Source organism: Chelmon rostratus, chromosome 1, assembly GCF_017976325.1.
Source record: "Chelmon rostratus isolate fCheRos1 chromosome 1, fCheRos1.pri, whole genome shotgun sequence".
NCBI lineage: Eukaryota > Metazoa > Chordata > Actinopteri > Chaetodontiformes > Chaetodontidae > Chelmon > Chelmon rostratus.
The window spans coordinates 12,086,019-12,101,789 of NC_055658.1; the positions used below are offsets into that span (position 1 = coordinate 12,086,019).

Genomic DNA, 15,771 nt, shown 5'->3' on the forward strand with positions numbered 1-15,771 from the left:
AAAGTTGAATCCGTCAGAGCTCAGATCAGCTGTGGTCACATTTACATGAAATCGCTCTCTTATTTATAAAAAAAATGACTGAAATCTAATTTTACTAATTATACTCGCAGCTTGTTGCCTGTGGCCGCGCTCACTGGAGGATGAGGACTCTGCTTTAAATGAACAGGGACAAAAAAAAATAAATAAGAAAAATAAGAAACTTAAACGCGTCGCTTCAGCTGCCTGATCTTTCATTTTCAGAGCTAATTCATCCGGACTGAGTCGAAATGCAGCAGCCTGAAACCCAGCAGGCAACTCAGCAAACAGCGACAGAAATACTGGACCCTGCAGGTACAGTCATGCCAAGTTTCATGAGATCTCCTAACCTGACTGCATGAGAATGACCACATTATATAAGTCTGGATGCCTGAGGTCTGGATGCAGACTTTAGACATACACACTTTCAGACACAGATTTTTGTGATTAAGTTCATCATTTACTCAAATACTCTACTTAAACATATTCATTCCTCAGGTAGTCTGCTTGTACTTTACCTGACTATTTGCTTTTTATGCTGTTTTATGCTCCACTACCTTCCAGAAAGAAATATTGTACTTTTTACATCCATCTGATGTCGTTACTTTGCTGATCAGGATTTTTAAAATGGATTTTAAAAGGTTCTTGCACACCCGAAAGCCTCGCTGATTGGTGCTTCAAAACAAAACCTGTGATGAAACATAAATCCTGCACACTGCTGACGACAAGACATTCACTAAGAATAGAAAACGCCTTGTTAAATCAGTCTATAAAACAGGTACATATGAGTGAGATTCATGATGATGTTGTCGACAATTACTTAATTGTGATTTTGAATGCAGGACGTTTGCTTGAGATGGAGCAGTTTTACATTGTTGTACTGGTGGTTTTACTTACTGTAAGTAAATGATCTGAATACTTCTTCCACCACCACACATGTGTCAGGAAAAAATACAGTGGAGCTAAAGGATTATAGGATGTGCTTATCTTTTTTTTAATCATTTTTTTAATTATATTTATTTTTTGTTTACCTAGTAGAGCAGTGTCTACGCCCATGTGTATATATTTTAAAATATATTTTTTTTCTCTACCTCAGGTCAGCTTAGTGTAAGTTATGTGTGTTTTGTAATATGTGAATTGCTGCTGCAACACTGCAAGCTCAATAAAGTATCAATATAGTACTCTATCTGTCAAGGTCCTCTTGTCACCCTGTTGCTTCCTCCTCTTCATCCTCAGTTCAGTACCAGCGTCGGAGGAGGTCGGCTCTGTGGGTGACTGTGTCTCTGCTGGCTCTGGCTCTGCTGGTGCTGACTGTGGGCCTGATCTCTGCCACTCGCACAGACAACGTGCCTGTTGCTGGATATTACCCCGGCATCACCGTGAGTGACGCCTCCCGTCACTGAGCCCTCAGATGCTCAGTGACTGTGACTTGTTGTTTGCTCCGTCCTCTGAATCCTCTGAACCCTAATGTCTCTTCTGCTTTGATCTCTTTGTGCCTCCAGCTGAGTTTTGGAGCATTTCTGGGCATCGTTGGCATCCACCTGGTGGAAAACCGCAGACCCATGGTGAGTCTGCTCCTGTGCCTCTCTTGTCAAAATTGCATTATATTGATTTATTCCATCCATTTGACTTGTTCACTTTTTGCCAGCTGTAAGTAAATTTGTTTTGCATAAAAGAAATAAGGAAAAAAAATTAAATAAACCTTACTATAGCCTTCAAATGACAGCTAGTAGCCTTTATGGGACAGCAAGGATATATGCAAGGCAGTGATTCGAATTTCCTGAGGGTCTTACCTTGACTATAAACATCTTGTCAGTTTCTATCACTGCACAGAAAAAGCCCAACATCCTCATTAAGAGAACAGATGTTTACAGCTGTATGATCTCCCTCACCTTCATTTGCTTCCACACATTGACACACATTGAGTGAAGCACACTTAAAAACCCACCTGACACTACCTGCCCAGGACCAAACAGACAAGCTGGCTACCAGGTGGTGCTGCACCCAGTGGCCAAAAAAGATTTTCAGATGTTTATTGAGTTAGGAAATTCAACACAATTGTCTGCGCTTTTCTTTTCTTTTAGATGACAATTAAAATTGTACAACATCACATTCACATTTGAGCCTTCTGTTTGTTCTCCCTCAAGGTGACTTTTGTCAGCATTTGGAGTTTCATAGTATTCATCTTCTAAAAATGAGGCATTGTTCCTGGAAAACAGGACACTATGAATTAGAAGATTATGTTACAGACTTTCCAAATTCACTAAACAGTTTTATGGGAAATTGCTCTATTATGAGCAAGGAGCAAATCCGATTACCTGATGGCGGCATAATGTGTTCTTGGTCCTTGTGCATGACTGAAGTTGTGGTCAGTGAATGTTATTGGCTCTAGGTTTCAATGACAAGAGGGTAAATTGCATTAGTATTGGTCAGTTGCTTACAGGGCTCCTTTATTTCAGACAGGGACACAGGTATATCATCAATGTGCATCTCTGTACAAGAGGGGGTTCAAAAATCATCATGTCATGTCATGATCAGAGTATCCAGAGTTTTTTTTTTTTTTTTAATCAAGTTTAAGAGCTTCAGACTCCTCTAAATGAAATAAACCAGAATAAAAGAGAAACAATTGACAAGTGAAGACAATGCAACTGCTACAAGGGCCAGCAGCAGCCAGAAGCTGAAACTATTCCTCTGTGTCATTTAAGTAATCAGTATCGCTTTCACAGTACATGAAACCCAGCATGAGATTAACTGTGCAAAGACTGAAGAGGACACCAGTGACACAGAAATGTTAGCAGATTGCAAATCCTTGTTTTTTCCCCCTAAGAATTTGTCCTAATTATTTTGTTGTACACATCCAATTTAGCTTATTCCAACTTAAAGTTTCCAAGTTCCAACCACGTCTCATTTATTCTTCTCAATTTATAGTCAGAAAAGTCCTGTGGGAATATATAGTTTTTCAATTCAACATAAAGCACTCACAGTCTAATCAAGGAACAAAGAGAAGAAACCAAAGAGAGATTTAAAGCGTCAGTTAGGCCAGAATATAACATGGCCTTAACCAGGTTGCTCCAAGTTAGCAAACGTCTCCTCACACTGATTAGGTACCAAACATAACGTCTTTAAAATGTTTTAATTACACTATTTGGATTTTTCATGAAGGCCGTAAAACAATACCTGGAATAACATTTTGGTGAGAACATACTCAATTCTTAATTTACTTTAATTCAGTTGGATGCATCAAACTGAATTAAAGTGTACGCTAGCATTAGCGATTCTGTCCTGCTCTGTTAGAGGGGAAGTTTTACATTAAACCAAACACCAGCAGTCCTCCTCCTAAAAGTCTTTTCTCTTGTCGTCTTTCTCTTGTCACACGAAATATGCTTTGTAAATATATGAATAATAAAGCATAAATCAAATCTTCTGTTTGTCCAGGTAAGCTAATGATAGCCTCATCATACTGGGGACATTCAGCTTCAGCCTCAGTCTTTTAGAACAATATTACGTATGTTATCATGTACATATGTACAAGACCCCTTTACAAGAGTCTTGTTTTAAAGCCAGTCGGGTGGAAACATAAAGAAGTCAGCCAGAGACTCAGTTTTCCAACTCATACCAACAGAGCTAACATTAGCTTAATTAGCTAGCTAGCTACTGTTGATAAATCCTGCAAGCGGCAGTCGTCATTTTAGCTGACAAAATCAATGGAATGGTATGGTGCCGGCTGGAAGTGAGAAGCCTGCTATTGAATATCTGTCTGACGTCACACACTACAAATTTTGAGTGTTATCTGCCTCTTTTATCACTGTAGCAACAATAAGTGGAGCGCGGCTCAGCTAATGGATAATTTGAATATATTAAACATGTAAATACTATACAATATGGCTATAATATAACCACCATGTGTTAGTTTAACTGTAGAGTGGTAAAGCTGAACAAAGCCCAGAAAGATTTTTTTTTTTTTTTTCTGAATGGACTTTACAGACTTTTAGAGACATTTCGAGACATTTTACGGGTTGAGACAGAGAAAGAAACAGAAAAATTGTCTTGGTGCGATAGATGCTCCATCTGTCCGTCACCATGACTGTGGTGTATCAGTGTGTCTTGTGAATTTTTCATGGGGCTCCAGGGTGTCGTGGTCTTACGTTACTCTAAAGTGTACTATATCTAATCCGGTCTTCACATATACTTTTCCTAGAGCTGTTCACACTTGTGGAGCGATGCAGTGTCTGTCTGTGTGTGTGTGTGTGTGTATGTGTATACAGCAGACATAGTTCAAAATAATGCCGTAAATCAATTGATCTGATTTGGGGGAAATCAGACCAGTCTTCTTGATGATGGTCTTGTTTGCCTATGTAGGTCATATTTCCAGTTTCATAAACTGTTAAAAGCTCCTTGTAGTAGCCTACATTAAACCAAGCTAAAGACAGATTTTATGCTTAAGACGTTCAGTGTTTTCTCCAGATTGTCACTCGTTTTGAGTCCCTGCTTTTGTTTCACTTCTTGTGTAAATGTATGACTCCGCGGGCATTAACTACCTGCTGTATCTGTCTGCCTCTTTGGCATTGCTCCCAGTTCTGTGCTTTAAACTTTAACGGTGTGATCGCTGTCACACTGGCGCTGGTCTGCAGTGTCTCTTATGAGGCACATGTGACACAACGTCCCTCTCACGCAGGTGTCTTCTTCCCTCCTGCGTCCGAGGCTCGTACTGTAACACGAGAGCCACCTGGCAGAAGCGAGGTCGCTCATTAAAGAACAACTAACTGTGCCACAATGCCACGGACACCTGAGAGCCCTGACACTTCTCTCACTTCCTGGATCTCACAGCCCTTTGGCCTCATGCAGCAGCAGATAGAGGGTTTGATGTTGCTTGAGCTGTAAACCGTCAGAGAACAGATAAGTTCATCTGCTGTCAAACAGGCATGTCCTTTTTGACTCCTGATTGCTTGATCGGGATCGCCAATCAGATTTTTTTTGCATAGCACCTTTCGCACAGGTTAGTGCAGTTCAACATGCTTAACGGAAGACAGACTAATAGGTAGAAATATGAACACAAAATAAACTACAACCCCATTTCCAAAAAAGTTGGGACACTGTAAAATGTAAATAGAAACAGAATGTGATGATATGCAAAACACAGAAAACCCATTTTTAATTGAAAAAAGCACAAAGACAACACATAAAATGGTGAAACCCTCCTTATCTTTACCTCAGAAAGACTCTCTGGGATGCCCTTTTCTACCCAATCATGTTACTGACCTCACCTGTTGCTGCTTAACCTAATTAACTGTGAGACGCTCCTCCAGGTGTTTTCTTTTAGCATTTCACAACTTTTCAATATTGTAGCATATTTGATTGTTGGCTCCTGAGTTACTTATTCAGCTGCTGTTTTATGTAAATATATGTAATGATTACAAGAGATAAATTAAGTGTGTCCTTTGAGTTTGTGCTGATCATCCTTCATAGAGAGCAATAATTCATTAATCTAGTTCTACAAAAAGTGATGATCATATTTTTCAAAATTATTTACTGTAAAATAAGCATAATCATCAAATGTACAAAACAACTGTGAAATGTATTTGGGTTAAATGCTATGCACTTGTCCACCACCCATATTTTCCTCCACACAGATGATTGTTAAGCCACCGCCCAGTTGCATGTCTTTGCTTAGCGGGACAATTTATATCAAGATTTGGGTGTTTTAAGGCTCATATCACAAACTTTCCTGAGGGACCAGTCCTCTTGAAGAATGTGAGGTGTGTTGCAGGTAAATACACATTTGCACACCACTGACATTCTTGGATAAAGCTTTAAAAAAAAAAAAAAAAAACGTAATGACTCTTATACCGCTGCTTTTCATTCTGCTTATATCGTCCAAAATGTTTAAAAGGATCGTGGTGCATGAAGTTCTGTCTGCGAAAGAGAGAGAAATAGAAAAACTCCCTTCCTCTGTGCGCTCACCCTGCCGCTACTAAAACAGGCTTCACTGCCCTGATACACTGTAAGATTTCTTTATGACTACATGCTTCATGTGGCTCGTGCTCTGTGCTCCAGCAGCCCCCTCTGTAGTTACCGCCTGTATCTCACAGGCTGCCGTCCTTCGGGTCACCTTGCGGCTTGGAGAGCAGAACGGTGAACCCTTTAAAGGGCCGTATTTTACCCAACAAGTTCTTATTACCAGTGTGTCCAGCTGTGGTCACTGGACCACTGAGCAGGGGAAGAAGACCTTGCAGCAGTCAGCGACTTTAGTTACATAACCTGATAAGTATCTTTACTGACTGCTATAAAATCCCTCTTTGTGTCTTTATCTGTTGTTCACTGGTATATCTTCTTCTCTAAAACTTTCAGCATATGTGTCTTTGCCTTTTATTGGCATTTCTCTATGTTTTTCAGCACTTAAAGGTCCAGTGTGTAGGATTTAGGGGACTATAATATTCATCATAATGTTTTCATTCGTGTATAATCACATGAAAATAAGAATAATGTTTTCATTACCTCAGAAGGAGCCTTTTGTATCTATCTAGCTCTGCTTCCACAGACTTACACAATAATGTAAATGTTACACCGTAGCTGCTGGATGTGTAAATAAGCAACTGTGAGCTAACAGCGTAGTCATGTCAACATAAAATGTGAAGATCAGTGTTGTGTTCACGGCTTGTTTCTGCTGCACCTAAGTGGCTATAAAAAATCAGTTATTGCAGACTTCAGTAAAAGTACCAATACTTTGATGGAAAAATTTGTTGTTACAAGTCCTTTATTCAAAATAGGGCTGAAATGAAGTCACAATTATGATATTTTGATCTATCAATAGAAAATTAAAAAAAACAAAACAAAACTGGGGTGTCTACCAGTATGCTGTCTTTCCACTTCTTCTACGCTGTCACACTGGCAAGCCAACTTTTTCCAGGTGAGAGTGTTGCACGCTCGTCTGTCACCTCCTCTGACATGATTTTTTTCACTAGCTAATTACTGCGTCTTCTTCTTCTTCTTTTTTTGTTTTATGGCAGTTGGCAGTGTTGAGGTGCATTACTGCATCGCCACCTGCTAGGACAAAGCAAGAATGGATAGAAATGTAAATTATTGAAGAGGCGTTGGATTATTTATACGATTATTGTGTATTATTAACATACATCAATATTTCATTTTTGAAATATCATATTATCGTAAATACCGATATATTGACGACAACCCTTATTCGAATGTTACTGATATACAACCCAGAATCCAAAAAAGTCGGGATGTTGTGCAAAACAGAATGCAGTCATGTGCAATCACACTGTGTTTACTGACAGTTTTACAAAGTGTTGATGAGCCAATGTAGTAACATCCTTTATACAACCATGTGGTCACAAAGCGGTGAACCTCGCACCATCTTCGCATGAGAAACCTTTCCAGGATGCTCCTTTCATACCCAATCATGATACTATCACCTGTTACCAATCAACCTGTTTACCTGTGGAATGATCCAAACAGGTGTTTTTGGAGCATTCCACATCTTTCCCAGCCTTTTGTTGCTCCTATCCCAACTTGTTTGAAACGTGTTGCTGGTGTCAAATTCAGAATAAGTTAATAGTTATTTATTAGTTTGAAGTAGCATAAAATAGAAGTAATAAAGTAGCTACAAGTGCAGTTCCTCACACTGTACTGAAGTACAGTACTTGAGTAAATTTACTCAGTTACTTTCCACCACTGCTGTATTTTTAATGTGCCCTTACTGACTCGACTCCTGGGAGTAGACAACTATCTACAGTGTGTGTGTGTGTGTGTGTGTGTCTTTAATCTTTTACAGTGTTTGATTTTTCTCTCTGCTTCAGTTGGATCAGGGCAGATTTGGGGACGACATAGTGTGTGTTGAGGTGTTTTATGTGCTGGCAGCTGGTGCTAAGGTAATGTGAAGTAATGCACTTGTCAGGCTCTATTGTCTCTGCTGCTGGCCTCATCTCCCACTTGCAGCCCATAAAAGCAGAGTCATTTAAACCGCTAATGAACTGGAGAGTCTGGGCCAGTGGCAGATAAAACGCACCCGGAGAAAGCTTATTCTCTCGCCCTCAGCTCTTACTTCACTTTGTTGAGGGAAAGTCATTTTTAAATCCCCTTGTTTTAATATCTGTTTTCACCACGCCTTGTGTTATCCTCACACGTACAGCTAGACCTTTAACTAAAAATGCACTTGAATAAAATTGGCTTGTCAAATAAGCCTGATCAGTTCATGTTTTGGTTGTTGAACAGGTGTGCTTATTTCTGATTTGCCATAACCCGTGGAACCAAAAAACAATTAAAGCTTAAAGGCCCTACATGCCAATGGTTCACCCACACAGGTGCTTTCACTAAATATGGGTACACTTCAAAACCCAAGACTCAATTACCAAGTCGGCAACTGCTGTAAGAAGATCAGTAACAAATCATTTTAACTCCAGTATCTCCACCACCTGCTGATCTTTGATTAGCAGCTGATGGAGGTTTTTATTGTCGTACGTGCTGCCTCATATGTCACCTGCCCTCCAACCTTAAGCGGGTTCCTGCAAACAAGCATGCACCAGCATGATCAAATGACATGAAGCCTTTTTTTTTCAGCCTGAGCAGAGGTCTGAGCAGGTTAAGTGAAGACACCTGTGCAGGTGTGGTGGGCCTTTAACTAATCATCCTGCTCACATTGGTCAGCTCGATCACAGCAAATTGTGTTTGAAAGAAAAAGTTATTTTTCTGATTATATGATCTTCATTCTAATAGAACAAAAGTTAATGATTTTTCATAGCAGACATAGTAGTTAGTTTGGGTCTCGTGTAATTTTGGTGTCTTAGTCTTGCAAGCAAACACTCTTGTTGTCAGGGATCAAGAAAAGACAGACAAGGCGAGTCTCCCGAGCCATCACTTGTGCTACTTCAGCTCAAATTATTGAAATAATCCAACCAAGAAAATTCTTCTGGAAGAAAGAGATTTTGTTGAAATGTTTCTCTCAAAAAAAAAAAACAAAACAAACAAACCCCAAAACCTGATGATCTTAAATGGCAGATATCAATGACAGGAAAAGTCTCCTCGAAATCAATAGGATCAATAGATATACCGCACAGTATAAAAATTTACACTACCTTTTTACTTCATTGTCTCATTTTTTGTTGCCATTTGATGCCATTTCAGATGGATAGATACAGTAGAGAGAGAAAAAGTGTGTGTTTAATCTCCTGCTTCAGTACAGGAGGTTTGGTCCTGGAGGAGCGATCGAACAGACAGCAAACGATGCTCAGTGATAAAGTTCACGATCAGACATCTGTGATCAGCCAGCTGGGTCTGCTGGGCTGTGTGCGTGTGTGTGTGTGTGTGTGTGTGTGTGTGTGTGTGTGTGTGTGTTATCAGAAAATACTTTGAATTGTTGTTTGAAAAGTAAAGATTTAAGGTCACTGATCAGTGATCAGATTCTTGGGCTTAATTTATAGGATAGTCTGAATGCGTGAGATTTGTTCTGTCCAAGGCCCAGTGTGTGTGTGTGTGTGTGTGTGTGTGTATCAGATTGGGAGAATTAGATTGACCTTGCTGGTACAAAAGGCCACATGTGTTGCCTCTTTGCACATAAATTACCCAGAAAGCACCTCTGCATTGGCAGGACAAGAAGCCATACATTTCCTTTATCGTCCTGCGCTCCCGATGCTGCAGACGACCAATCAGGACACACACCAGCAGAAACACCATGCATATATGTGTGTGTGTGTGTCTTAGCTTATGATAACATTTTGACATCACCTTAATATAATGCAAATTCCAGCATATTGATTAATAAATAAGAATAAAAAAGAAACAGATATTAAATACTCAGGACAGTGAAATTATGATACTGTGAGTACAAATAAATGATGGAACATTTTATGAATAAAGAATTTTTCAATTTATTTCAGAACATTGTTTTTATCCTCTGTCTTTATGTCTGCATTTATTGATATTGTTACTTACTTGATAAATAACATATATATATTACTAAATATATTTAGATGTTTATCTTATGCTATGTATCCGTGGAATTATTTCCCAATTAGATTTCATATGATTTATTTTACAATGTCTGTGTATTTTACTTATTGCTTTATTAAATTTGGTTTACTTAGAAATATGTATTCAAATAATGTAAAACAAAATGGTAAGTTTAAACTGTTACTCCGATGACACTCACTGGTATTTTTTTCTTTATTCCAAAAAAGTTTCTCATGGCTTTACCCTCTTTTTATATCCTCCTTTACGCTCTCTTCATCTCTTTAAGCTCATGGCAGCGATCATTTTCATCAGCATCGGAGTCATCGCGTCTTTCTTCTGTGCCATCGTGGATGGGATCATCGCGTCAGAGTTCATCGTAGGTATCACATGCTCGTACATGCCTGAACCGACAAGAGGGAAATCCAAAGTAATTCACCCTGAACAAACCCTGACACACATTCACACACCAGATTGAATCACACAGGTCAGCAGAGACGGAGAGTTTGGCTGCAGAGATGCAGGTCAGATCAGGAACTTTGCAGATGCAATCAGACAGAACTGTCAGTACCATCAGGACACCAGACAGGCAGACCAGACCAGCTAATCTCAGCGCCCGACCTGCAGAGAGCCGCTGGCCCACCTGAAGAGATGGAGAAACATTCAGCATAGCAGGGCTGATGAAATGGGTCCAAGCACTGCTTCCATTTATCTAAGACGCTGGAAACTCTTGGAAGACAATGCAAGGAAATAAAAACACATAATATGTAACAATATAAGATGAGTATAATCTTCCAGAAATACTCAAATATTTGACTATTTAAAATGAGGATTGATTTAACGGTTAACATCCCTGTGGTGGTCTGTTGGAATCTGATGTAGATATAAAATATTTTGCAATATAATTTTATTGAAAGAGAAATAAGCACGTCAAAACAAAACTCCACAAAGACTTTTGTCTGGCTCTGTAGTACTTCCTACTGCCGCAAACATGTTCACTGTCACGTAATGTTTGTAATTTAGTTTTCATGGGAGGGCTCAAACCTTTTTACAGTCTGTCAGTTTATCCACACATCATTTGTCCCCATCAAGGCATCAGTCAGAGGCCAATTTCAAACTCTCACTCTAGACTTTAATAACTCCCACGCTAATTTAATATGTGTGAAATCCAATTTCTGCAAAAGTCTGAATTTGCCTATAAGGAAATGAACAGAAAATGCTGAGAGGTCAAATAAGGTCATTTTCGCTTCCTAGATATCTGTGTGTGGATCCATCGACATGAACATTTCAGTTTGTCACATCAGCCTAATGAATTTTAATCAGCGTCTTAATGAGTGTGTAGGGTTTAAAAAGCTGGACCTCTCAGCACCTGGCACCGACTCACTGATATTGATCAACAGTGCTATCGGACGTCTGCAGATATATTCATTTTGTGCCCACGGGACAGTAAAAATCATATTTACTGCTCCTTCAAGGTTTGGACAATCACATTATAATTCACATTACATAAAGTCCAGTGAGGTTTAATGCTGCCGGTTTTGTAGTCTTGTGCGGCAGACGGTTTTGAGCAGGCACATGTTGTAAACCTTCACACAGAAACAGGAGGAGGATGGACAGAATCACACATGTGCAGAGCATGATTATAACCCTTAAATCATGGAGAAACATTTAGATGGTTGTGATGCATGACAATTAATCGATTCATTTGTACATTCTTAGTTTAAGTGTGGCTCATATTTCTAACACACAGGACACAAGACCTTTGCAGGAGGACATATGTGACTTCTACGCCAGTGGATCGGGCTACGCCTACGACAGCTACTATACTGAGGTGATCCTTATGCATACACACTGAGCAAATATATTTTATACATGTACATACATAAATAAAGTTTTATTTTATCTTATCTTATCATATCCTTAACCAGCTTGCCTGGTTTCCATTCACTTGCATACCTTTACTTTTAGCTAATCCTCCTCCTCCTACACACTGCTTTATGTTTGTGTCTCAGTAGTTGCCTTTTAAATGCTGTAAATGATGCTTGAAATGCATTTGAGGTTAAAATACAGGATTATATTCTGTGTTTTTGCAGCCTTTTGGGGCTTTATTGAAAAAAATCACAACGTGTCTAGTGACATCTAGTGGTCAAATGATGTCAGTGCACTGAAAGCATTCTCATCAATTCAACTTACAAGAAATAGAAGTTCTGGAAATTACACGTTGACTTGTGGACATTTTCCCACAATGTGTTTCTTTGTCCACTCTGTTTGTCCAGCTCCTGCTTATCTCACCTTTAATTGCAAATGATTAAATAAAGCTTTGAGAACCTCTTCTCTGGCACTGCAGGTGACGTGCCGTTCTTTCAACAAAGCGTGCAAGTTAAAACTGAGGAGCAACACCTGCTACTGCTGCTACCTGTACAACTGTGAGAGGTATGTGTGTGTGTGTGTGTGTGTGTGTGTGAGCGCACCTTGTTTCGGTTAAACCAGGGGTGATGCAGCTGGATCTGCACTTTTTAACCTATTAACTTAAATATGCATGCACTTCAAATCACTGCAGAGTATTGTACAACAACAATCTGTTATTGTCAGTTCTAGTGTTATAATTATGTGATAATACAGTAGAGAGCAGCAGCTAGTGTAAAAACAACATCCTAGATTTCAGAGTTTGCTGAAAAAATGCATTTACATGCTGCTGTTGGAAAATCAAGACACACACAAACTGAAACGGATCATGTGATTTTGGCACACAGTTTCTGGCAGTTTCCTATTCTACAGCCAACTTTCAGTTTTCCATAAGCTCTTGAACACACCAAAAGGGAAGTGTTTTCCAAAAGGTCCCTCCCTGCTTTCAGCTACGTTACTGCTCAGTTGTTAGCAGACAAAAGTAATAAGTGATGGACAGTTTGGGGGATTCTTCGTTTTCTTAAATTTCTTATAATAATAGTAGTTAAAAACACAGAGGTATGGTGGTTCAAGTCAAGTCCTCTCCAGCTCACGTTTAGACGTTTGTTCTCTTGCTCTTCCAGCACAGAGTACCACACACAGTATTACGAGTTCACCGGGGTCAGCAGCTGCTGGGATGTGATCCACCTGCACCGCCTGCTGTGGGCCTCAGTGGTGCTCAACGTGATCGGCTTGTTCCTGGGAATCATCACTGCCGCCATCCTCGGAGCGTACAAGGATATGGTGAGCAGGAGTCCAAAAAAGTGGTCCCACAAAGAAACAGAGAAAAAAATTGGAGGGCATGTTTACTTTATAGACAAGAAGTAAATGGAAGGGCAGAAAATCCACAGAAAGAATATTTAAAGGCAGTCTGAAACTGGAGGGAAATAAAAAGCTTCAGCACCTTTGATGAAGGCTTTTTATTATACTCATCACTTCAAACTAGCTACCTTTCCTTTTTGCCTCCAGGCCACACACAGTATCAGACACTGAACAACATCTGGTTCTTGCCTGTGTGTTAACAGTAGGATCCTGATCTCCAAGATATGTGTCATTAGAATTATTTTAATGACAACTCAACAACATACAGCATTTTAACCTTTCTTTTTTGCTATGTTACCAACGATTTGTGCAGATATATTTGTATTTCACTGCCACATTGCAGTTAGAAAAAAAAAGTTACTGCTGACATAAGAAAGTATGAAAACCTCTTTTCAGCTGGCCCGACTGGAGTCTGGTAATCTGTTTCAAAGACATGAAAATCTCTCATCTGATTTTGTTAGTCTTAATGGTCCTGATTTAACGATTATTGCTCCTACAGTACATTAGGCAGCCGTCATACTTACTCTAATATAATGAAGTGTGTTTCATGTAGAACTGGTGCACGCTCTCTCACATTTGCCTTCCGGCCTCCGATGACTTCCCAACTTATCCAAAGCATTTTTAATGTTTTCCTGCAGCAGAAGCCGACTCCACAGACAGCCCCCAGCCCAACGCCGCCGCCACACATCCTGTACAACCCGACGCAGCACATGCTCACCTACGCTGGCTTCTGTCCTTCAGGACAGACCCTGCCCGCCTACCCCAACTATCCAATGCCCATGCAGGTAAGGGAACCCAGACCAAAACAAAAAACAACGATTAATAGGCACCTTTTCACTGAAGATAAGAAAAGCTCAGGTGTGAATTATAAATTTAGTGATGCTTAAATTTTGTTACTTCAGTTTCAGGGTATTCTGGCTCACTGTCACACTGCCGTGGCTCTCTGGGACACTTGTTAAATGTTATTAGTAACACCTGTGCTTTCCCTACAACCACAAGTCAGAATGTCTGGAGAGAAAAAGGCCAATCTTCCGTTCTGGTGTGTTAGTTTGGAAACCAGATGGGCAGCACTGGATCAAATGTGTTGTTGCTGCACAGCTGTTTCACTCTCACATCAAAGCACTTGACCAGAGAGAAAACTATTAATCTGCACTGCTGCCGCCTCACATTACTGAGATGGATGCGTGCAAAACTAAAACCACATATCCTCAGTAGACACAGCGGTGGCACGGGTCTGAGGGATCAAACTGAAATAACTTAATAACTATAACGTGGATTGGTATTAAATTCAGTGGAGACATGCATGGTGTCAAGAGGACGAATGCTACTGAGATTGGTGAACTCCCTCTAGCGCCACCGTGAGGTTGACGTTTGTGGTTTTCGGTAGAAAATTGCAAACATTCATGGTCTCTTCAGGATGAATTCTAATCACTTTCTTGATCCTTCAGCTTTTCATCTAGCGCCATCGTCAGGTCAAAATGTGAATTTGTCCAGTGCTTTGGTTTATGAACAAACACCTGCAAAACTAATGACATTCCCACTGGTCTCAGCTGTACTCTGTGTTTAATGCTAATTAGTATTAGTATGCTAACATACTAAACAAAGATGGTGAACATTGTAACACCTGCTGAATGTTTAAATCCTGCAGTTTGGAGATTTTAACAAGCTTTTGAATACCCCAACGAGGTAGAGTTCTCCAAGTTCATCCCTGCTTTTAGCTACATTACTGCTCAGTTATTAGCACATAAATGGCTGCCTGGAAGGTTTTATGATGTAAAAAAAAAAAACGAGTACATGTGATGACATATAGCATGTCAGCTAAACAGATTCTCCTGCTGGTATGGATAGTTATTTGTGATGGTGCTCATCCAAGAATCTGCTGGAATGCCTGATAGATGCTTTAGTAATGGCTGCCAAAAACTGTGACATGAAATGTAGTTCTTCAACGAGCCAATCAGCAGATGCCTTGTTTTATTTCTATCATAGTGACTTTGACATTTGTAATGTTTGGCACATATTTATTATTGATGATGGCTAATCTTTGCTGCTATTTCTGCAGCTGCTACCAGAGAACCAAACTGCACAATCAATAAAATAAAAACCACACCTCACATAAAAATGTCAGAAATGGTTTTAGGTGTCTTTGGCTATACTTCCACATTCCGTTGCAACCTGCCACTCCCTGTCTCTTCTCCACTCCCTCAGCATAACAGCAGCTATCAGCCACCTGCTACTCCCCAGCTGATTCCTGAGGGAGGCCCCGCGTCCAACCCCTGCCTGTCTGAGGAGAACCAGAGCCAGCAGCCCTCTCAGGCTCCCACCCAGCCACAGCCTCAAGGAGCCAACCAGGAAGCCGGGGGCTACATGCTGACACCCAACGCTCCCGTCCTCTACGGATCCTCCTACAGCCCCTTTGAGAAGCCTCCACCTTACGCCTGCTGAGCCCTCAGACGAACATACGGGGCATGTCGGAGACAAAATATCTGGATCTAATCAGATTGAATGTAGCACAAGACATTTCATAGTCGA

The 15,771-nt window shown here is 40.2% G+C and overlaps 1 protein-coding gene across 1 annotated transcript; it reads left to right on the forward strand.

Annotated features, from left to right (window-relative positions):
• Positions 1-266: 266 nt before the first annotated feature.
• On the forward strand, positions 267-15,684 carry LOC121610705 (transmembrane protein 255B). Its single transcript, XM_041942944.1, has 10 exons — positions 267-330; positions 1,252-1,394; positions 1,518-1,580; positions 10,265-10,354; positions 11,726-11,806; positions 12,178-12,179; positions 12,301-12,408; positions 13,005-13,164; positions 13,881-14,027; positions 15,448-15,684. The coding sequence occupies exons 1-10, from the start codon at positions 267-269 to the stop codon at positions 15,682-15,684; spliced, it is 1,095 nt and encodes a 364-aa protein (XP_041798878.1).
• Positions 15,685-15,771: the final 87 nt, after the last annotated feature.